We start from the raw sequence: 24919 nt of genomic DNA on the forward strand, positions 1-24919 counted from the left end.
TTCCCTTCTATACAAAAGAGACAATATAAATTTACATGCAAAATATACATTGCAGTAATTGTTCAAACAAAAATGTGGCATGATAAGGAAATTTGCAGTAATGGTTTGAAAAATACCAGATGTAATTTCCAGACTTATAATTAAGAAGGAAACATTTGTAAAATGAATATGCACATGCTATTTTTTAAAACCTCTTATGTCTACTTTGAAAGCATTCTTCAACATACATTATTAATATGTGCTATATATGTTCATCATAGTATTTGATGATGGCTTTCAAAAAACTATTAGCTTGTCAGAAAAGTCATGATGGATTTTTGCATAGAAAAAAATACTTCATGACTTTTCTGACAACCCAGTAACAACCTCACAAAAAGGGGGATAAAAATGCAAAATACAAAATTTCATCTCAAAATTTATACATTGTCCTTTAGATTTTTGTAATGCATAGCATATTAATAGAATGTATATTTCAAGAGTTATAAAAATTTCAACCAAGAAGAAACATTAGTTGTCTTCCAATGCAATCTCTTATTTTTTTTAACATGAGAAAATGAGGCTACAGAATCACTAACTGCCAGGTTTTGGTGACAGAGTGAGGACTTCAAAAATTCACTCTTAAGACTCTCACCTCAGAGTCCTCTCTGAGTTCTATTTGTTATCTAACTTAATTCACCTAATGCAAATGCCCACAGAGGCTCTGCTCTGCAGAGCTAAAAGGAGGTGGTGGAGTTTGCAGTCTCTGTTCATTACATGCCAGTGCCTCTGAGGACCAGTGCAATTTCTTGTACAAAGTTATCTTCCCTGGCTGGCTTCACCTTGCAGATAATTTACTTCTAGGAATAGTTCTTGATGGCCTTTAGAAACAACTTCTCATGCTCCTCCATTTTAAATCAGCTCAATACTGAATTAGAAACTACGGGTTAAAAAGAGTAGCTTTCAGGATACACAGTCTCTAGCTATTACTGCCTCCTTTCCAGGAATGTTAGAACCTTTGCACTGATAATAAAATATAAACATAAAACATTTGGAATCTTAAGATGAAATAAAGAATTAGTTTATCTTAATCCCTTAGTTACTAATTTAAAACTACCTCTGAAGCAAACGTAGAATCATCATCTTGAACAATGCAGGCCCTTCCATAATGAATTTCTTATAATCATTACCACTTCAAGAAATTGGCTATTAATTTTAGAATTAGTTTATCTTAATCCCTTAGTTACTAATTTAAAACTACCTCTGAAGCAAACGTAGAATCATCATCTTGAACAATGCAGGCCCTTCCATAATGAATTTCTTATAATCATTACCACTTCAAGAAATTGGCTATTAATTTTGAATATGAATTTATGACATTTCTTCAGTCAATAGACACAAGTTGAGTATATACTGTATTCCAGACACTGTACTATGTGAGGTGGCCCCTAGATTTATGTGTTCAGATTACAATAGACAGGAGAAATAGCAGCAACTCTACAAGGCAAGTGCAATCAGATATTTACAGGGCTCTGTGGGAGTTCACTAGAGACAGCTACTAATGTCCATCCCCATCCTGTAGGCTGTCAGAGAACAAAGAAGGAAATCAGTAGGAGAGAAGAATGACAAAAAGTATTATTTTACTTTATCTTGAAGCAAATTGGCAAATAAGAACCTGCCCCCATAGCACAGCAGTTAAGCATCACGCATTGGGAGCCAAAGGAGGAACAAGTGTTACAATGTGACCACATCCCACTGGGGGTGATTTCTTTTTCTTTCTCCTTCTCTCTCCCTTTCTCCCTCTCTCTCTGGCAAACACATTCACACTCTGGCAATAGAAGGAACAAACAAACAAAAGCTATTACATTTAAAGAGCAGCAGAAGTATTTAGTCAACAGGAAGCATTATCAACATAGGATTAGAAAGTAACAGTGGGTGTTGGTGGAGAGCCCAGTCATGTGTGTGCACAGCATTCAGTAATTGGCTGATGGAGAAAAACAACCCTGCCTGGTGGGTTGAGCTGAAACTCAACCCACCAGGTTGAGGGGTCACTCCAATATGTCCAACATCACGGCAAGGATGACTGAGAAGTGCCTTGCTAGTGTCTTTACAAGCACATAGGCCTCATCTCCTTGTGCATAACACTCTCTCAGCCTAGGCCTCCCCACTCCCAACTGCATGACAGTCTTCTTCTTTCTTCATGTCTCAGTTTAAATGTAACCTCCCTTCCTTTTTATCTAAATCGGCTCTACCATTGCCACCATCATCACATCATAATTGTCTGTCTAGATATTTATTTTCTTCACTGTACTTTATTTACTTGTTCAGTAGTTATCTCCCTCATTATAACTGTGCTTCACAAGAACAATGACTTATTTTCTATCAAGCACAATACCTGGAATATATCAGCATGTATAAATGTATTCATGAATAAATACAGAAGCAAAGAACTGGAGAGGCTGAGTACTGTTTGATCAAGTCTGAAGAACAGATGCAAATGTATTTATTTCATCTGTTACAATGCTGTTTACCTAGATTTCTACTTGTCCAATTCAACTAATGCACGTACTTCAAAGGGGAAAAAAAATATTCCCATGGACTGTTTAGGCAAACTTAAAATATTTTATGGTAACAAAATAATGTATCAATATAAACCCCAAATGTATAAACCTATACTGAAAACACTAAATACCTAGTAAAATTTAAATTATCAACATTCATGCTATCTACTAAGTGAAGTCATTTTTAAAAATGGATTGTTACTCACTGCATGAATTAACTACTGACTGCTCTTACATAGGAGCATTTGGTGCCGCAGTTTGCCTCTCACTTATCTCTATTCCAACTCCTGGGAAACCTTCGTTCAGACGGTACTGTAGGGTGACATCACTTGGCCTTCACTTAAAGGCATGCAACATTTTCTGCACTAAATGCCCTTTTGTTCTTCGACTTGGCCAATTCAGGAATACCACTTGGGGCCAAGGTGATTATAAAGACAAGCAAAATACAACTATTGCAAACATGAGACAGTTCCAGTTATATATATATTTTTTAATTACTATGAGTACTTTAAAAATTGATAGAAAATTAATCTCTCATTTTGAGAAACAAGAGCATCCTGAATTATGGCCTATCCTCTGGCTTCCGTGTTAACAGCAAAAGACCAAGATTTGAAACCATGCTCAAAAATGAGCTATTTTTAGCCATGACATGAAACGTAGTAAAACAAGGCCCCACATACTTTATTACTGGTTCAGGCTTAGGCTCAAAGCTCCTCCTTTTTCTCATGCAGGATAATTATAAGTAACCTCGAACCACAGAATTTTACTTCCTCTGTTTCTTTCCAAAGCCCATATCCAAGTGTCAGTTCTCACCACTCCATACCTCATGGCAGGAGGATGCAACGCCTCATTCCAAGAACAGAGCCAAAAAAAGTATAAGCAAGAATGGAAAAGTGAGAGAGAGAGATAGATAAGAAAATGCTCCAATCCAAGAAGCCTTCCACTTGACCATTTCAGGGAGGTCAGGTACCCCTCAGTTGCTAAGAGAGACGATGGGGGAAGGGGGGAAAAAAATGGAAATGCTGATATGTAAAAAGGAAGCCAAAACCCAGGGAGATTCAGGGAGTCAGAAATTTCTTCTCCAATGAGGGATCAGGAGCAAGTCTTTATACTCTGGGCTAAGAACAAACTAGATGCAAAGGAAGAAAATTGATGACTTTTACCTTCTGGATTGTAGCGTCTAGGGAAGCAAAGGAGGAAAAAGAGAGACAAATGTCTGGGCATGCTCCTGACTGGATTTTAATCTATTTCTGTGCACCATCACTAGCCCACTGGCAAGTGTAAAAGTGCTCCGGCCCAACCCACCATAGGAAGATCCTCCTTCCCTTGGGGATGAAATACGGAAATGAAAGGGAAGGTAAACATCTATCATCTATTCAATTTCATGGAATTAGAAAAATTAATTTTATTTCCAAATCAATTCTCCAGCGTCATCAAATCAGCAGGTGTTCAAGTCCCATGGCTTTTTTTGTCTTCTCAAGTCATAACCCTAAAAGTGGAAGTACGGTTAAGATGAATACCTTTGCTATGGATTCTCTCTGGTTCCTAGCGGCAGAGGTGCGTTTGATACACATGCTGTCCTCAGTTCCGTCACACGCCCGAGAAGACAGAACATGGCACATACCCTGATAAGCCACTTCCACACTCCGTAGAGTAATTTAGCTACAACCATCAGCCACTGTTTGTATCACTTTTGTCTTATGTCAGAAACAGAATTAATCACACCTGCTTTTGTTCATAAATCTCTTCATTGTATGAGCCAGAAGCAAAATTCAGCCTAGTATTAGGTGGTGCTGACGGATCGGAGGAGAGTAACCTGAAACAACTGAAAAGTGTGAAGCACCTGTGGCAAATGCCTACTGAGCTAACAAAGCTTCAGTTCATGAGCAACTGCAGGAAGAAACTGAAAAGAGTATTAAATATGGGTCGATGATTTTAGCACACTCTGCCTCCCATCTTGGATACATACTCCTTGAAAATAGTACCCAGGGTTGTTCCATGGACTAATGGTTAAGGGAGCTGGATCCCACATGGCCAACCATGCTTTGAATCCTAGTCCCAGAGGCTTGAAAAACAGAACGGGCACATGTATATGTGAGTCTCAAATCACAATGGGATAGAGAAATGGAGGAGAAGGGATTGCGGCATTTCTACACCCACCGTGCGTGCGTGTGTGTGTGTGTGTGTGTAAGGATGCTTTCTCCCTCTTCCTTTTTCTCTTTGTGAAGAGTGCAGAAACCCTCTGACAAATGAAAAAAAAAAAAAAGGTGAATACTTTCCAAATAGTCAAATATGATCTACAGAAGTCCAATAACCCCTCTCCTACTACTTCTCAACAAAAATTATTAATTATTAACATAATTCCTAGAAACTCCCAGGATGTCTCTAAATTATCATCATTATTTCAAAGATTATAAAATTCTCCAACAGGGCTCTATGTGAATTGTATTCCCGTTTATTAAACTAAGTATCAAATTCCTTCTTTCTACTCTCTCATTTGATAATTAAATCTATTTTAAAAACCTCTTGACATTAGTTTGGCTTTTACCCACTTCCACAGAAGTGTACATTTTTTTTTCTTTCTTGGCTTCCTTTTTATACATTTTTTTTCTGCTGTTCTGTCCAGCTTTGCCAATCATTAGCCTTGAGATACAGATTTTTTTACCCTTCTGAATTTCTGTTTCCCAAGCTATAAAAAAATCTATACAAATGTGTTGTGAGAATTAATAAAATAATAATGTAAATAGAGTAGCAAGCACAGAAGAGAAAACATAACAGTTCATAAAAACATTTATTCCTTTTGGTCTTCCTGGAAACCTATGCAATATAGCAAAGGATTACCTTTTACAGATATATCATTAATTTTTATTAGCTGGAACTATTTTTAATTGCCACACTAATAAAATATTTGAAATTGAGGAATGGCTTAAGTTAGTCACACTCTAAAATAAGAATGCTTATTGTTATTTTAGTTCTGAGATGTCAGTAAAACTGCTGATACATTTCGCAATAGCAAATGTGAAATTCTCAGACAGACATCAAAACAGAAAGGTTAGAAAAGAATCATCTCAAGGGTACACTGCATAATTCCTATTTCCCCATCTAGAATTTAAAAGGAAATAACAGGTCAGAAACAAAAATGCAATTTCTGTCAAAGTGGCTGATTAGAAACCTCTAAACGTAGAAAGACAATGAATATTACTTCTATAAATTATTTCCAAGATAAAATCAAATAATTTAATTATTAATTAAAATATACTGATTTTTTTTCTTTTTTTAAATTTTTTTTTAAATTTTTACTACAAGGCATATGCATTTGTCAGAGAGAAAGAAAGAGAAAGAGAGAAACTGAAAATCATCTCCCCAGGGGGGATGGCCATGCCACAATCCTTTCTCTTTCTCCTTCGTTGTCCTCTAGGGATTTTGGTCACTCACGCACACACCACTGCATGATTTTCAAGTCACCAGATTCAGAACTCAAACCCTTAGTTAGCCATGAAGGATCTATCTACTTTAACCTCCACATCACCTGCTGGCCTAATACACTGACATTTTTCAATTAGACTATTACTAAAGATCCATAACTAATTTGAGGCCCCCCCCCGTAACTAAGATATGAAATATTAAGAACTGAAAGAATAATACCTACTTAAATCAGCCCCATCTAAACTTAGTAAACAGTGACACAGAATGTTGTAGTTACTGTGGGAATTTCTTCATATCCACAATTCTTTGCAATTAACTGATAGACTTTCAAGCAGTAAATAATAGTCTGTTTTTCAAGTTTTCTATTTTATGAATGCAGTAACATTTAGAGGGCTAAGCAAAACTTACAGAAGTCTGAAAGTAATAGAGAAGCTATCAGCTTTATCACTTCACATAACAGAGAAAGTCTTGGGAGAGGAGTAAATACCAGGCAGCATACCTCATGAATGGAAGAAGAAAGTTCGTAATCCAAGACTTGGCAGACTGAAACTCATGCAGGGCAACTGTGTATGCATGCCCAAGATCCCAAGAGGAGAATAGAGGAGAAGGGATTATGGCGTGGCCATCCCCTCTGGGGGGTGATTTCTCATTTTCTGTCTGTCTCTCTTTGTCTCTCTGGTAAGTGCCCCATAGCAAAAAATCTCAAAAATAAAAGACAAACTAACTTTATTTTATGCTTACTACTATATGTGCCATTGCACTCTGAAATAATTTGCGTAAGTTACCTTCATAATTTCCATAATAATTTGTAAGGTATATATGTTATTATGATCTCACTGTACAGATTAATAAACTGAAGTTTCAACTAAATAACTCATTTGTCCAATGTATCATAATTAGTAACTAGACGTATCAAGATTCAGTCCAAGTAAGTTTACTTGAAGGTCTGTGTCTTTAACTACTATGAAAAAAAATAAATGTTCTTTCTTTCTTTTTCTTTTTTTTTAAGTTTTTGCCATAGGGTACATGTGCTTGCCCTATGAGAGAGAGAGAGAGAGAGACAGTGAGAGGAAAAATTAGAACTCACTCCCCAGGAGAGGTGACCACATTACAATCCCTTCTCTCCCATTCTTCTCTCAGGATTCCAGTCATGCACACACGTGTGCCCAGTGTAATTTTTAAGCCGCCAAGTCTGTGACATGAACTGCAGTTGGCCATAAAGGAGTCCAGTGCCTTAAACACCATGCCACTGCTGGCCCCAATAAATGTTATTTCTATATTCCATATAAAGATAAGCAATTTTAAAATTATTCAACTTGGGCCAGTTCACAACACGGTAGTGAAATGGCTGAACTTCACATGACTGACTGAATGGTTCACGTCCTAGATTCAGCAGTTTGAGAAACATGCTGGGTACATGTGCAAGCATGCTCAAAATCCCCAAAAGAGGGAGAGGAAATGTAGTGTGGCCATTCTCCATGAGGGGAATTTTCTCACTTTCTTCTCTAAATCTCTCTCTGGTGAGCACACGCACCCTCTGGTGAACTAAAAAAAAAAAAAAATTATATAAATATACACACACATACATACGTATATATATGTACACGATTGTAGAAAAGCTAACAGTTACTAAAAACTTGTGATGATACACAACACCATTTTATATGTCTTTCTAAGTACCAAACACTCTAATACTATATAGAAAGTCAGTTTTAGAATTGAGGATGAAATCTAAGTTTCAGTGTTTCTGGTATTATTTTCAACACTTTTCCAGGTCTTTGGCTTCTGGCTTACACATTTTAACAGAGAACAGCAGTAGCCTTAGAGATTTTTAAATTTCATTAATTCATAAGTTTCATTAAGTTTATAAAATTAGTGCTTACTCTTAAATCAGCAATCAATTCTTTCACATTTTGAGGTCAGCCCCTAGGTTATAATTTACTCAAAATCATTTTGTTCTTTTAGTTAAGAAAATCCATTGTGATCTAAATCCATTGTGTCATCTTCATCATGTCTAGAAAAAAATCCCTTCCCACAATTGGATCAATACTTGTTGTAGAAAGTCTAGACTAGATTAATTGGGCTGGTGCCTATTTGGATTTTAGTCCTTTTATCAGGAGTCTCAGACTAGCTTCTAAAAATCAATGCTCTGTAGTATCAAATTCCACAAGGAAGAGGCATTCACAAGTATGGCCAAATTTGAGACTTAGTTTTTATTTAAATAATAATATACTTCATGATAAAAGTAAAACAAATGGATACAAAAAGCATGAGAAATTTGTCACTAGATTCATTTAGCAAAAGCTGCACCATTGCCTTATTTCTAGGAAAACTATAACATTCCTAGTTCACCTCTGAATCAGCTGTTCCCCCCATGCTGTGACATCTATAATTAAGGCCATGGTAATGTGTTATGATTATTAATCTGATCAAACAGATATTGTCATAAACCCTGATTAAATCTGTTTTGAAAGTTTTAATTTTGGGAGGGGTTTGTTTGTTTGTTTTTACTAACTATCCATGAGTTCTGGGGGGTTGCAGATACAGGGAAAGAATCTATTTAAAAAAAGAATTTTAAGAATTTTACATTTTAGTTTTATTTATTATTAGTGTTTAAAATTTGCTATAGGGCCCATGCTCACCAGAGAGAGACAGAGAGAGAGAGAGAGGGAAAGTGAGAAAGCAAGTCCCCGGGTCCAGGACTTGTACTGCAGTCAGGCATGTGGAAGTCCAGTGCCCTCACCATCACAGCACCTGCTGGTCCAATATAGATTTTTTTATACAGTATGATTTAAACTTTTGCCTCTGTATGTAAATATGACTTTATTTGAGTGAAAAAAGTTAAAGTAGAAAAAATATTACCTAAAATATTGAAAAACAGTACTATGTTTTATAGTGCCCTGTGACAAAAATTATAGATTAATGTACTTTTAAAAATTTGCTGCAGGGAACCAGCAGTTAGCATAATGGCTATGTCGCTGGACTCCCACGTAGTCGACCGCAGTTCATGTCCTGGACCCAGTGGCTTAAAACTCACGCCGGGCGCGTGTGCATGCGTGCCCAAGATACCGAGAGGAGAATGGAGGAGAAGGGATTGCGGCGTGACCATCCCCCCTGGGGGGTGACTTCTCGCTTTCTGTCTATGTCGCTCTCTGTCTGGCGAGTGCATGTGCCCTATAGCCAACAACCTCTCCAAAAAAAAATAAAAATTTGCTGCATACATCACTTTTTTTTTCCTTCTCCCAGAAACAACCCAAATCAACTTTATCTTTAAAAAAATCTATTCTGAATACAATCTGAATCATTACAAATGCAAACACATGTAGAAAATGGTTTCCAGAGAAAGTTTTTTCCTAGGTTATTTTCCATTTTGAAAATTATAGGCTACTAAAATTTTTAGTTTGATTTGTTTAAAATATGAAATAGCTATATTTTGAGGTAGGCTTCTAATATATTCCCAAGGGACGTTGGCTGAGAGCTGGACAGTCCTACTGACAAATCAGGCACTGTCTCTAGAGAGAAGAGAATCTAGAGTTACTTTTGGTTTGGGCTCAAAAAGAAAATATAAGAAAAGTGACGGTGAAACTAAGTCCTCAAACTTCTGCAGCTGGTTAAATATTTGGAAGTTAAGGTGCAGTTTTACTAATGTAAAATGCCAATGTTAAGTTCAAATAATTAAGTATGGAATGCGCTAAATTGGATACATTATGTTCTTGTAGAGATAACAACCGAAGGTAGAGCTGAAAGGAAAACTTAATTGAGGAAATCACATTCATTAATTTTGGCCTTCAACACTTTAGGAAACAGCTGTCACAACCCCTCTCTGAAACATTAGCATAGTTGTGCAGTTTGAGTGTCACAGGTGTTCTGGAAACGGCTTCCCACGGCACCTAGAGAACCAGGTGTACGGCATATGAATCCCCTTCTATTGGGGCCCACCTGTCCCTCTAACTGCCCTTCTTGCCACTTCACCACCCTCACCATATGCAGCTATCTACAGATGTCTGTTTTGTAACTCTACATCTTTACTTGACTCAGAATTCCTTTCTGCAATTTATCTACCTCAAAATCTCCCAACAAACTTCAAAATCCCAGGTTAGGACCACCTCTTGCCTTGTACATCCTTTCCTCTAGGATCAGGGGTATACAAACACCTGGTAAGTTTCAAGGTAACTCAGGATTTGAACCCATAGTAGGCCACATGTCTTCTAGCACTGCAGATCAGTACATTACCACCTGACCTACTAAAAGTGGACCAAGAAATATTATATATTAAAAAATTAATTTACTTAGGAGTAAATTTGCATTTGAATTAATCAGAAGTTTTTGTGCTTTCTTATTTATAGTTCCTTTTTTTTCATAAAAATATCCACATCATACTCAATATTATCAGTGAAAAATTACACAGGGGAACATAGCCCAGGCAATATGGGAAGTGTTCTTAGAACACTTCTGGGCACAGTTCCTCAAAATGGAGTTCAAGTGCACATCCTCTGCCACCTGCAAGGTCTCAAATGTGAGAACAATGACCCCAGGTTCGACCCACTGAATCTTATGTTCTTTATTAGAAGATAATCTGGGCTCACTAAAGAGTCATAGCATTTGTTTGGACTGTTTTAAATTCTCCACTCTTAGTTCCTGGATCTTCTGTTTGCCCTTTAATGCTCTGTTCAGGTCCTAAATCATGCCTAAATAAGCATTTAATTTGTACCCAGTCTGGTCTGGTTAACAACCCAGCCACCCCATACCACACCAGAATCAGCGTCCATGGGGATCAAACATCACATCCTCTTCATGCTTCTATCATACTCAGTGTGTTTCTCCAAATCAAAGTCTCCAAGTTGGATCCCCTGTGGTCTAGGATTTTTTTACTTCAACCCAATCCTTTTCTCTTAAGTTTGGTAAAAGCACTTTTATCTTTAAGAGAATATCTTAATCTCAGTGTAAGTAGTATAAAATCAAGTAAATGAGGAAAGAACTCTAGGGGGTGAAATACAGGACAAAAGACTCCAGTACTTTGCCTCTGATCTCTCTAGGATTTTTGTCTCATCATTTCACATCTCTGAGCCATAATTTCTTCATCTGTGATAATAACCCCTATGTACCCCACTGGTTTGTTATGAAAAGTGAAATAGCATATATGGGATGTTTTAAAACCGTTATGATGCTATATGAGACATGGTTAAGTGTAAGAACTTTGACTAAAGTCATACAAACTTAGATTTATCTAGAGGCAAATCATGTCACCAGTGTCTGACTAACTTTAGATCATCTTCATCACACTTAACCCTTAGTTTCTTCATGCATAGACAGAGTTAATATTACCTACTTCATAGTATTATGTATTTTATGGAATTATATATTTCATAATATATTTAATTTTGCAGCCCGATGTTCATTCAGCCCTTATAATGGCTTGAAACTTAGTAGCAATTTCAAAATAATGATTGGGGTTTGTGGTATGTTCTTTCATTGCTACTTTTATGTAATTCAATTAGATAAATGAGAACCTCCTGAAATGATAATGCCTCTGGAACTGAAAATACTACAACAGAGCCTTGATCCAAATACCTAATTAAGTTCTTGAACTTTAACACAAAAGGAAATAGCCTCAAGTACATACTGTTAGGGGTGTTTATAAAAACTAATCTAAAATGCTTCTTTCATTTATTTATCCTATAGAAACAGATGAAGGAGTAATACAGAGAAGATATCTCCCTCTGAACCTCCTTTTATCAACAGATAAGCAGTGACCCCAGTTTAGAAAACTTGCCGCAGTTACAAAAATGCAGATGAGATTTTGTTCTCTCACCGCATCTTGAGATGTGTGACTGAGGAAATGATAAGTAAACAAGCAAATAGAGGGCAGCTGAAGAACTGTTAAGAACAGCTAAAGGGAACATAGAAATCATTCCCAGAGGAGAATACTATGTATGCTGGTTGAACATACCAACGTTGTTCAGTTTAACACCACATTCATAGTTTATGAGTTAAGACGGAGAGAAGCTGCAGAGAATTGATCCTGAAGATGTCTCAGAAATTACTGGAGGTTATGCTGACGGTCTTCCTTCAAATCTGCGCTTTCTACTTATTTCTGAGAAAAAGAATGATGTTTTGGCTACAATACACATCTTCTAACAGATGCCCATTAAACTTTTCTCATGAAGTAAATTTGCCTGAGATTCAGTTACTCTCTTCCAGCTTAGTGAAAGTTTTAGTTCCTATTAGACAAGTATAACTTGCCTCTCAGCCCCAATCAGGCATTCATCGTCTCCAAATCGGAGCCAACACTGGGGCAAAGTGTGGAAGATGCCTAGAAACTGAAGGAAACCAGGGAGAGTGTGTTGGCCTCAGTTTCCATCGGTTTCTAGGAAATCCTTCCACTCTGGCTTTCTCGGTCCCACAATGCTTTTATTTTTTTCCTACTTACCAACGGCTTGGTTTCATCTTCATCTTTGAAATAATAGAGCTGATCTCCCTTGAGAACAAACCAGCGAGTATGCCAAGTCTTCACAAAGCCTCCTTGCTTCCTCAGCCACCCACACTTCGTGGCATTTTGCCGCCCTTGGCCTTGTTGAGGGTTCTCCGCGGAGTCATTGTTCTCCTCCATTATCAAACTGATGGACGTTCCTATTTTGCAAACAAAAAGAAACAAATAATAAGGTGTTCTGGTGTGTTCCATTACTTCTTAAATCACCTTTATCCTTTAACAAAAAGCAGGAGGAGGGGTGAAAAATGTTTATCAACCCTGGCCAGATTTCTAGAAATAAACCATAGACTGACAATAATATACACACAGGAAACTTGGAGAGAGCACTTTGCACCTTCCTGCCTTCTTAAATGAGCCAGGCTGGATAAGTCTTTTTTTCCTAAGCAGATCTATGGAGGCTAGGAAAGTTCTAGTGGTAATGTGTCAAAAAGCAATTTTTTTTAAAGTTTATTTATTTATTCCATGAGCAAGCAAAAGAGACAGAGAAAGAGAGAGAGAAGGGGAGGGAGACAAGCATCCTCAACAGGGTTTGGACACCAAGATCTACCTCAGCTTCTGCCAGTCCTGGGTCACAGACATGAACTCAGAACCTTCTCATAAGGGGTCAGCTTCCCAGTGCCATGTTCTACTGCTAAACCACAGTCTGACTCCCAAAAACATCTTTAGGAAACAAACTAGAACAACCAACCAAAATCATATCTCAAGATAATGGTCTTTGTGTTTGGCATGCACTAATTGAGACATAACTGTGCCGACCTGTGATGGTCAAGTTTTCAAAAACTCAGTAAAAAACATTTGGTTAACATATGTGAACATTTCTCAAGATTACCTACGCTTCTTCCCCCAGACATCCCCTGAGCATTTCTTTAGCCTGTCAGGAATTAGTATGGCTGAAAAAGTTTAGGAACAAATTTAAAATGAAAAGAGTGTTTGGATAGTTGTGTTTCCTTTTTCCTCTATCCACCCTCAAACTTCCTTAGTGAGTGATGTGCCCCAGTCAATGACCCGTGAAGAACTATTTTAAGAATACATGTCAAGGAGTACCAGGCATAAACCCTACACATAGCAAGAAAATGAGCCCACCATAGGGAAAGTATTAATCAACAGATGGGAAGTTGAATTTCCACAGTATAAACAGAAGAGGCAGGATTTCAAGAACTAGTGACAAAGAGTTAAGAATTAGCAGAAATTTTGCCATCCCAAAGGCTTCCTTCAAGTTCTTGCTAATGTTTGTTCTAAGCATCTACTCAGGAAGTGAGAAGCCCACTCTCTTATATCTTTGGTGAGGACATAATGATAGGGATTACCCAACAGACACAGAATATTCCCATTCAGGCATATCCATGCACAAAGACCTTATTTTATTATTTCTGATTGATTCCAGAACACAAGGTATTTTTCTGTCTGGTCTTTATTTTCACCACTAATTCTCCAATCAATTTGTATATATGCAATCCTCGTTATAAATTTCATGAAATTTCCATCATCAGCTCTTGGTTATTTATGTCTGCTCAGTGAAGGCATGGGGTCAAACTTTCTATTATTGAACCAGGAGTTCTTTAAATTTAGTCTTGCCATGCCACTTGCAGGGACGAAATAGAACTCTGGTTCTAATTTCTTCTTATTTTGATCATGTTAGTTATCTTCTCAGTAGTTTTGCCTCTTTCATTGGCATACATTCCAATCTATCTTCATCTTTCCTTTAATCTTCATCTCCTTAAAGTACCCTAAGGTTTAATTAGGTTGCTTGACTATTATCTATCCCATTTAGTATCCACTTTTCTCCTTTTTTATAATAAAATGCCCTTCTAAATAATAGGCTCTCTATTTCTACAAAATGTCTTGAAACTTCCTTTGGTCCATGGAGCATTCCCATGAAAGTAACTGCTTACTGCAGGAACATTCTCACCTTCTGAGTACACATGTGTGTATGCAAATTGGATCATGCCCGATACTTCAAGCTTGTTATGTCCTTAGGGTAGGAACTCTCATCTCATTTCTTTCACACTGCTTGACCTGGTATAAAGAGCCAAGTAAATCCCACTCTAAATGAACAATTAATGCTGAAATATAGTTAAGAGAGTATTTAGACTAGTAATTTTTTTCTAATTTTTTTTCGAGGTTTTTGCTATAGGGCGCGTGCGCTCGCCAGACAGACAGACAGAGAGAGACAGACAGACAGAAAGCGAGAAATCACCCCCCAGGGGGAATGGCCACGCCGCAATCCCTTCTCCTCCATTCTCCTCTCGGGATCTTGGGCACGTATGCACACGCGCCCGGTGTGAGTTTTAAGCCACCAGGTCCGGCACACGAACCGCAGTCAACTACATGGGAGTCCAATGACATAGCCAATACACTAACTGCTGGTCCCAAGATTAGTAATTATTTAGACTACTCTAAGTAATCTTTTCTTGTATCCTGGTATGTAAATTGCTCAAATCTATATAACTATCAGCACCTATTTATTCTTTGAACAAACGTCTTAACTTATTAAGTTAAATTGAACCATAAAACAAATATTCCGACACTCATATACAAGCACATGCATACACATGCAATTCTAGAATGCATTGCACAACAAATTCTTTCTTTTGGGCCTTTCATTTTTATCCTCTCTCAAATTCATTTATTTTCTTAAGTCTGGAAAATCTACCCTAAAATGCTTCAAGGTAATTAACAATCTACCATCAATAATATAAAATATTAAAGTGGCTAATTTCCTTTTATCTGTTTTTTTAAATAATTATTTATTAAATTTTATTATTATTATTATTCATTTCCTATAGGGCATATGCACTTACCAGAAAGAGAGAGAAAGTGAGAAAACAAGCTGCCTCAAACAGCAGTTAGACATATGGGAGTCCAGCGCCTTAACCACCACACCACCTGCTGGCCCCAACCCTTATATCTACTGTTAATGCTATGATGAAAAGTTATGTGTACATTAGAACATGGCTCATGATTCTTCTTACATGTGTTGTTTATGTACAAATTGAAGCCAGTGAAAGTACTGCCCACTGAACTCCTGGCTATCATGCCTATGTTTTCATGGTTTCAGAATGCATGTGAAAATGTTTTAATAATACTAATGGCCCATCCACAGTGGTGTGGTGGTAGCATGATGATCTGTAATGCTGGAAGCAAAAGGGAAGATGGGGTTTAGTTCCCAAATCAATTGTACATGCTAGGCATGTGCACACATGCCTATGACCCTAGCTGGCTGGGAAGGCTGAAAGGAGGATTGTGACATGAGGCCCTGTTAAGGGTGCTTATCTTTCTCTTTCTCCCTGTCTTTAATGAAAAGAAAGAAATAAAAATAAACCTCAAAACAATCTCCAATGTATTCATAAAAAAAGAAAGTATTATAATAATATTAACTGTACTAACAATTCATTAAAACAGAAATGAAAATAGATTTTTCAATTCCCTGAGGGAAAATAATGCCACAACCATTACTAGATGTGTAAAACTAAGTCTCACTAAAATAACTATGATCTTTATAGAGGAGTCTTGGTGTTTCTGGAGAAAATAAATTATTTAAATTCTATCCTTTATCTTTAAAAAGAGGATGCCAGAATAGATCATTTCTAACTGTGGTCCCTTCTCACATTCTGAAATCTGTCATCTGTATAATTCCATAAATGCAAGGGCACCATATATTCTCAATACTTAGTACCATGTCTGGCATATGGTGAAGCTCCATGTTTGATGATTGATCAATTTTGCAATAGGTTGCATGGTAGGTCTAAGAGTAAACATGATCGCACTCTGAAACATGACCTTCCTCCAAACGTGATCTTAGTAAATGACACCATGATATACCCAGTTGCAAAAAAGGGAAAAAATTAGAAAAGCAATAGTTTGATTCCTAACTCTCCCTCACTCTAAATAGCAAATCAATCAGTAAATCCAGAAGGTAATATATCTGAAATCTATTTCAAATCTGTCCATTTGGCATCATTTCCATTGCCACCCTATGGTCCAGGCCCTCATTATCTTTAGAGGAGACATTTCTACTCACCTTACAATTGGTCTCACTGCTTCCATTTTCAATCACAAACACAAACACATGAGCACATGCTCACACTTATTTCATTCTCCAAAAGGCAGCAAAAGTGAGTTTTTAAAAATTCAAATCAGAGGACCAGTACATGGTGTAATGGTTTACTTGCTGGAGTCCCATGTGGCCAACTGTGGTTCACCAGGCACATGTGTGTGAGTGCCCAAGATTCCAAGAGGAGAATGGAGGAGAAGGGATTGTTGCATGGCCACCTCCCACTTTCTGTCTCTCTGGTGAGCATACATGCCCTATAGAAAAAAAGGTCTCTCTCTTAAAAAAAAAAAAAATCAAAATCAGGGTCCAGCCTCATAGCTTAGTGGTTAAGGGAAGCTGATCCCCCATGTTGACTCTGAATTCAGGGCCAGTTTGAATCCTAGTCCACTTGAGGGGAAGAACCTGCCCTAAATCTCAATAAGGTGGAGAAAAGAGAAGGGGTTGCAGCATGAGCACCTCTATTGCTTGGTGTTCTCTCTCTCTCTCTCTCTCTCTCTCTCTCTTTCTATGGGGAGTGTATGTACCCTCTGATAATTAAAAAATAAATTAATGGAAATACATTAAAAATTCAAGTCAGATAATGCCCCTACACTTACATTTTTATTGGCTCTGTATTATACTTAGTTCAAAATCCAGAGCTGTCCTGTGACTTATAAAACTGAATCATCATCTGGCACCTGCTAATCTGTCTAACCTAATCTCATGCCACCTTCTCTCCATCCCTTCCTCCACAATGCACACACACACTTAACAGACCAGTCTCCTTTCAGTTCTGGAAACGCCCAAGATCCTCTACGCTCTAAGTGTTCATTCTTGCTGACCTCTGCCTAGAATAATCAGTCATAGGCTCTTTGTATAGTCAAACCAGTTTCAAAACCTAAACTTCAGTTTAAAATCTAACTCCTCCTATAAGCCTTCACTGGGACCAGGTGTTGCAGTGCTTAAAGCACTGGATTCCCACATGGCTGACCTTCCTGCACAGGTAATTTGAAAATTACCCTGGGCACATGTGTGTGAGTGCCTAAAATCCCAAGAGAAGATTGGAGGAGAAAGGATTGTGGCATGCCATGCCCCCTGGAGGATGATTTCTCACTTTCCCTTTCTCTGTCTCTCTCCGGCCAGCTAACATGCTCTGTGGCAAAAACCTTAAAAAGAAGAAATAAAAGTGTTCACTAACTTGAACTGGATCACCTCTAGTTATTCTCTATTACTTTACTATTACTTAGCTGTGTCTTTTGTCTCCCTGACACTTCTCTAAATTGCTATTTCTTTAGCTGTTTTCTGTCTATAAAGCCACCAGGCAACCATTAAATTCATTAGGTCAAGGACATGGTTTTTCCTCACTAGTTTACCCAGAGCCTAAGCGTTTACTTGGCACTCAGTAAACAGCTGCTGAATCAACAAATGAAGCTACATGACAACCACAACAGAATTTCAACAAAGAATATTTTGGAGGGTTCTTCTTAATTGCATTTAATGTCTTAAAGAAGATCATGTACTTTATGAACATGATTTTTTTTTCATTTGACATAAGAGACCTCAATTAGCATGAAAATTGATCTTAAACACAATGTCAAAATCACCATATTTAAATGAACCCAAAACTGCCCTGCAAGAGAAAAAATAACATTCAAAATGTACACTTTTTAGCCTTGGCAGGAAATACATGTAACCAGTTGTGGTTTAGCATTAAGAAAAGTACAATTGATGCACTCAAATTCTCAGAGAATAATTTCACAGAACCTCCCCTGAGAAAATACTTTCACAGTAGTCAGGCCATGGCTGCTGGGTGGTACGTGAGATTGCAAAACAGAACTATCTATTTCATTAGCAAATCAACACAACAGTGACAACATACAGTCATGTACATACACAGCCACTGTAATCTAGAACAAAGCATATCTGAGAAGTTAACTGTGTATTCCTATCCATTTTAAAAGCCTTCATGATGGCTATTGTACTATGCCAGGGTTTAAAAAGTTCCTATCATTTGATGGGCTCCAGCTTTGAATTGTTTTCCAGCAGTAGAAATTGGTTTCCCCATCCACTCATATGGTATCACATGGTGCAATCAGACATAAATGCATGCTTCTACAAAATGTCCTGGGGGCCAGACAGTGGCACATATGTAATGCAACACCCCAAGGCTAACCCACATGAGAATATTCTGGGTTCATGAAGTCCAGAGATCTCTCTGAGTAAGCTGGGCATAGGCACATCCATGGTCCAGAGCTGGCCCTGCCCTAAATCTCAATAAGGTGGAGAAAAGAGAAGGGGTTGCAGCATGAGCACCTCTATTGCTTGGTGTTCTCTCTCTCTCTCTCTCTCTCTCTCTCTCTTTCTATGGGGAGTGTATGTACCCTCTGATAATTAAAAAATAAATTAATGGAAATACATTAAAAATTCAAGTCAGATAATGCCCCTACACTTACATTTTTATTGGCTCTGTATTATACTTAGTTCAAAATCCAGAGCTGTCCTGTGACTTATAAAACTGAATCATCATCTGGCACCTGCTAATCTGTCTAACCTAATCTCATGCCACCTTCTCTCCATCCCTTCCTCCACAATGCACACACACACTTAACAGACCAGTCTCCTTTCAGTTCTGGAAACGCCCAAGATCCTCTACGCTCTAAGTGTTCATTCTTGCTGACCTCTGCCTAGAATAATCAGTCATAGGCTCTTTGTATAGTCAAACCAGTTTCAAAACCTAAACTTCAGTTTAAAATCTAACTCCTCCTATAAGCCTTCACTGGGACCAGGTGTTGCAGTGCTTAAAGCACTGGATTCCCACATGGCTGACCTTCCTGCACAGGTAATTTGAAAATTACCCTGGGCACATGTGTGTGAGTGCCTAAAATCCCAAGAGAAGATTGGAGGAGAAAGGATTGTGGCATGCCATGCCCCCTGGAGGATGATTTCTCACTTTCCCTTTCTCTGTCTCTCTCCGGCCAGCTAACATGCTCTGTGGCAAAAACCTTAAAAAGAAGAAATAAAAGTGTTCACTAACTTGAACTGGATCACCTCTAGTTATTCTCTATTACTTTACTATTACTTAGCTGTGTCTTTTGTCTCCCTGACACTTCTCTAAATTGCTATTTCTTTAGCTGTTTTCTGTCTATAAAGCCACCAGGCAACCATTAAATTCATTAGGTCAAGGACATGGTTTTTCCTCACTAGTTTACCCAGAGCCTAAGCGTTTACTTGGCACTCAGTAAACAGCTGCTGAATCAACAAATGAAGCTACATGACAACCACAACAGAATTTCAACAAAGAATATTTTGGAGGGTTCTTCTTAATTGCATTTAATGTCTTAAAGAAGATCATGTACTTTATGAACATGATTTTTTTTTCATTTGACATAAGAGACCTCAATTAGCATGAAAATTGATCTTAAACACAATGTCAAAATCACCATATTTAAATGAACCCAAAACTGCCCTGCAAGAGAAAAAATAACATTCAAAATGTACACTTTTTAGCCTTGGCAGGAAATACATGTAACCAGTTGTGGTTTAGCATTAAGAAAAAGTACAATTGATGCACTCAAATTCTCAGAGAATAATTTCACAGAACCTCCCCTGAGAAAATACTTTCACAGTAGTCAGGCCATGGCTGCTGGGTGGTACGTGAGATTGCAAAACAGAACTATCTATTTCATTAGCAAATCAACACAACAGTGACAACATACAGTCATGTACATACACAGCCACTGTAATCTAGAACAAAGCAGATCTGAGAAGTTAACTGTGTATTCCTATCCATTTTAAAAGCCTTCATGATGGCTATTGTACTATGCCAGGGTTTAAAAAGTTCCTATCATTTGATGGGCTCCAGCTTTGAATTGTTTTCCAGCAGTAGAAATTGGTTTCCCCATCCACTCATATGGTATCACATGGTGCAATCAGACATAAATGCATGCTTCTACAAAATGTCCTGGGGGCCAGACAGTGGCACATATGTAATGCAACACCCCAAGGCTAACCCACATGAGAATATTCTGGGTTCATGAAGTCCAGAGATCTCTCTGAGTAAGCTGGGCATAGGCACATCCATGGTCCAGAGCTGGCTGAAGCTGGGGGTGAATCACAGAGTAAGGACCCTAGCGGGGATTCCTCTTTCTGTCTCTCTCACTCAGGAAAGAAAAAAAAATAAACAAACAAAAATATTCTAAAAGTCAAATAGCACACACTTAGGTATTTAGATTTGTGGCTTCATTTCAACAAAGAATAAACATAAATATAAACAAAGATACATATTAATAGAATGCCATACAACATAGAGTTGAAATATATTTGAATTCACCTTCCATAGACTCAATCACACATGTTCAGCTAACATGAGATAGAGAAAGAAGGAGGAAGCTGGAGTAAAAGAGAGGAGGAAGAAAGAATTTAAACAGCTTAAGCCATCCCACAACAATGCCTTCATTCCACCCGATGAATGTACGCTCCCCGGCAAGTGGGAAGTGGAAGAAATGCCTCTGCACGCTTTCAGTCAGTGCTGGCTCCCTTGCGGCCCCTGGAGGGGTGAGAATCTGCTGTGCTAATGGGATCCAGACTTAAATTACACATGATTTCATACCTCATGGCCCCTTAATGCAAACAAACTACTCCAGTTGTTCAGTCAAAGAAACAGTGATCTATCTGTTCTATTGCTGGGGAAGAAAGCAGAAATAAAACTTTAGATGCTGGTAAAACACTGCAATTTATGAGAGATTTATGGGGCTTTCAGGAGTAATTTGGTTCACACCCAGTTGTCACCTTTTGTGTTGACATTAGAACCTAACTCCTTTGTAAGATTTTATCCACTGTACTGTATATAACTACAGATAGTTGACATTTACCTGAATTCTACTTTTTCTTATTAAAAACCAAACCCAAACAAACAAACAAAATCTCTTTGTTGTGCAGGTCTTTCAGCATGCTGGTTTGTCAAGCAGTAGGGGATTTTATTGAGCTCTATGTCTACATGCTAGCAATAGCCTCTCTATAGGTAACAGTGCACACTACAACAGCTTACACCGAATGAGACAGCACGTGCATGCTTGTCTGTGCACACGGGCATGGATGGGAGAAGAATATCCTAAAAGGCAAAATTATTTGTTTATATTCCATTCTCACTTCATAAATGCTAGATGCCGTGGCATCGGAAGATTCAAGTATATATATGTAAGGATCTGATCGTCCTTAGTGAAGCAAAAAGCATAAAAGACCTTGGCCATCCAGTGTTCACTACACGACCTGATTATGGTATTGTTACAGTCCACCTGCAAAGTTATATATTTATATTTAGAACATTTCTTCCATGACTATGATGTGTAACTGATTTAGGACTTAAGATTCCAAATTGTAAATAATTTCAGGATAAAATAACATCATAAGATTTTTCCATATGTGAGTCAGTCACTCCCTACTTGATTTAAAGTACTCAGCTGTGAGTGTTGAATGTGAATGTTAAATCCTACCAAATCTCTTCTTTCTACATCCTCCAATTCCACACAGATTTTTCCTAGGTGCTGTTAAGGCCAAGTCCATCTCCCTTGACACTTGCTACCTATTACAGATGCTGGGAACTCACATGAAACCCTATTACCTACTGTTACAAGTCACATGTTTCTGTCCCCTCCAAATTCCTATGTGGAAGCTCTGACCCCAATGTGATAGTAATTGGAAATGAAACCTTTGGTAAGTAATAAGGATTAGAAAAAGTCATGCAGGGTGAGCCCTGGTCTCATGAGATTAGTGTCCTTTTATGAATGTTGGCTGGTATTAATTCACAGCATCTCCTTTCCCTTGAGAATTGCCCTCACTAACATGGAATCTTCTGGGAAACTTCCCCATTCCAACTCCTCCCACAGACCTCAGTCAATAACTAGTTGGAAAAGGGGTACAAACTGCAACCTCCCTGCCTCATGGGGGGCTGCTCTGTGTTACAACTTGTGCTCCAGAGCTTCCCCACGGAATTAAGGTCAAGCTATTGTGTCATCACAAAAGTCATGATGGATTTTTGCATAGAAAAACATAGAAAAATATGTCATGACTTTTCTGATGACCAAAGAGTTAATACTCTATTCCCTTGTCTCATCCTGCTTCTCTTACTCCTGTGCCCCTGAGGTAACTCCATAATAAATTATTTGAACAGCAGTTCTCACCTCCAGCTCTGCTCTAGGGACTTAGGCCTTAGACTACCCCAATTCACAGTTACCTCAATTTTTATCTTCCTTGCTTCTCTTCCTAACTTCACCTATGGTAACCATAGTTCAACATTGAACTTAGTGCCATCTTTCTTGCCAAATTTCGCCTTCAAGTTTCTGCCCACTCCTCTTGTTCTAACAGGGCCATCCCTGATGCTCAGCTTCTCAGGTGAGAGGAAGCCAAGAACACGATGAGAGTAACTTCCTGCTGTATGGAAGGTTGGCTGAAAGCAAAAATAGCAGGACACCAGAAAGAAGTAACAACATAAAGGGGAGGCATGAGGCAGAAGGTGGAAGCATAGGTGGCGGCAGAGAGAACGGGTGAGAGTAAGAGAGAAAAGTATTCACATCACAAAGTCTAAACCTCCATGTTTTTCAGATATTAAGTTATTTGCCTGTGCGATTCAAATCTGCATGAAATCATGTCATATACATACATGTACATACATGCTCACTTAAATGTCCATATGATGGCTAAGTATAATGAGACAGCAATAATACTTTCAGACATACCAGACACTACAAATCCAGACCCATAGTATTCCTTTCCTTCATTACTATAATAGCCTTCTATGTACTCCCTGATTCCATTCCTACCATAGTAATATGATACACTGTTTCCATAGCAGCAGAATTTTAAGAGCTAAATCAGATCATGTTACTGTCATGCTAAAACTCTCCAGTAGTTTTACATTTACACTCGGAGTTAAACACAAATGCTTTGCCATGACCTGTTAGACTCACTATGACCCTTGCAAAGCCCAACCTTTCCCAGAATGATGCCCTCACATCTGTGAACTTCTCATCATTCAATTCTTCTCAATGTCACCTTGTCATAGAAGCTTCTCTTATTCACCCTCACCAGTCTCAAACTTATCCTTCATTACACTCTATTATATTACCTTTTTTATTTTGCGTAAAACATACATCAATGTCTTTTTTATTTTGTTTTGTATTTATCTCTCTCCCTCTGGTGTGAGGCACCTTTGGGATAGTGGGCCTCTAACCAGTGTAGAGCAGAGGTGGCATGGAGTGGCCATTAAATACATGATTACGGTTGAACGTACAAATACCTCCTAAGGCATCAAATTCTCATCAAACATAAAACTATAACATGGCGAAAGTAGGTCACATAGCTGAATACTTATATAAGAGCTTAGATGTACAGAAGGCTTTGAAATATGTACATTTATAATACATACATTTACAAACATGCACTTAACAAGAACAGATTTAAGGAACTAGATCTTAGGTGCCTGCAGGTGGCATGGAAGTTAAGATGCTAGACCCCTACATGGCCAACCGCAGTTCAAGTCTGGGACCCAGCAATTTGAAAATCACACCAAATGCATGTGTGTGCATGTTCAAAATCCCAGGAGAAGAAGGGATTTAGGCATGGTCATCTCCTCTAAGGGGTGATTTCTCTCCCTCTCTCTGTCTCTCTCCCCCCCACCCCGTGTATCTCTCTCTACCCCCCTCAAGCACCCTATGGCAAAAACTTTAAAAAAATAATAATAATAGGTCTTAGTAGTTTGTTCTAGGGAGAACAAAATAACTGCTAACTAAAGAAAGCTGATGAGTGAAAACAGTTCACTCTGTGCCCTCTGCTCTCTACCACACCACCTCTGCTTGAATCAAACTGTGCTGCCTGCAGGGAACCAGCACTCTAGTCGCATGTTGCCAAGGATCTCACAGAGATAGTTTCAGTTCTGAGATCAATTCCATGAACCTAGGTCTATTTTCAGGAAGCAACTGAATTTCTTAAAGTACCTTGAAAGGGCCTTGGGTTTTCAAACATGGTTTAACCACTGCCTGGACATCATGGTTAACTTCTATTCATCCTCTAGGTCTTCCACGAAGGCTTCCCTGGTGCCATTGCACCCCAAATCTGGAAGTCCCCCTTCCATGTGTTCCCACGTCATCCTCAACATACCTTTATCATGTGCAGGCTCTATGGTTATTATTTTTCATTCTTCTGCACCATCCCTCCTTGATGGTGCAGGCTCCCTAGAACTCACCAAACTAACTGGCATATAGTGAATACTCAAAGATTCACTGACTAAATGGCAAGTGAAGGAATGAATGCATTAGTCAGTCTTTGGAGCACGCTATAATTTATTCCAGAGGCTTCTAGGATCCCCAGATTATTGTGCAGAAATACTAAAACATGTGCACTTATTAGAGACAAATGCACAGATATTACACCAAATTC

At 38.3% G+C, this 24919-nt stretch overlaps 1 protein-coding gene across 1 annotated transcript in view; it reads right to left on the minus strand.

Moving 5' to 3' along the window:
* The window catches only part of ARHGAP24 (Rho GTPase activating protein 24), a 527420-nt gene that overhangs the window by 425685 nt on the left and 76816 nt on the right, over positions 1-24919 (minus strand). Inside the window, exon 2 of the mRNA XM_027769876.1 lies at positions 12394-12593. Coding sequence (XP_027625677.1) covers positions 12394-12573 — 180 coding nt within the window. The 5' untranslated portion in view covers positions 12574-12593. The remainder of the gene's footprint in view (positions 1-12393; positions 12594-24919) is intronic.

This window comes from Tupaia chinensis, unplaced genomic scaffold (genome assembly GCF_000334495.1).
Source record: "Tupaia chinensis unplaced genomic scaffold, TupChi_1.0 Scaffold000094_1, whole genome shotgun sequence".
Lineage (NCBI taxonomy): Eukaryota > Metazoa > Chordata > Mammalia > Scandentia > Tupaiidae > Tupaia > Tupaia belangeri.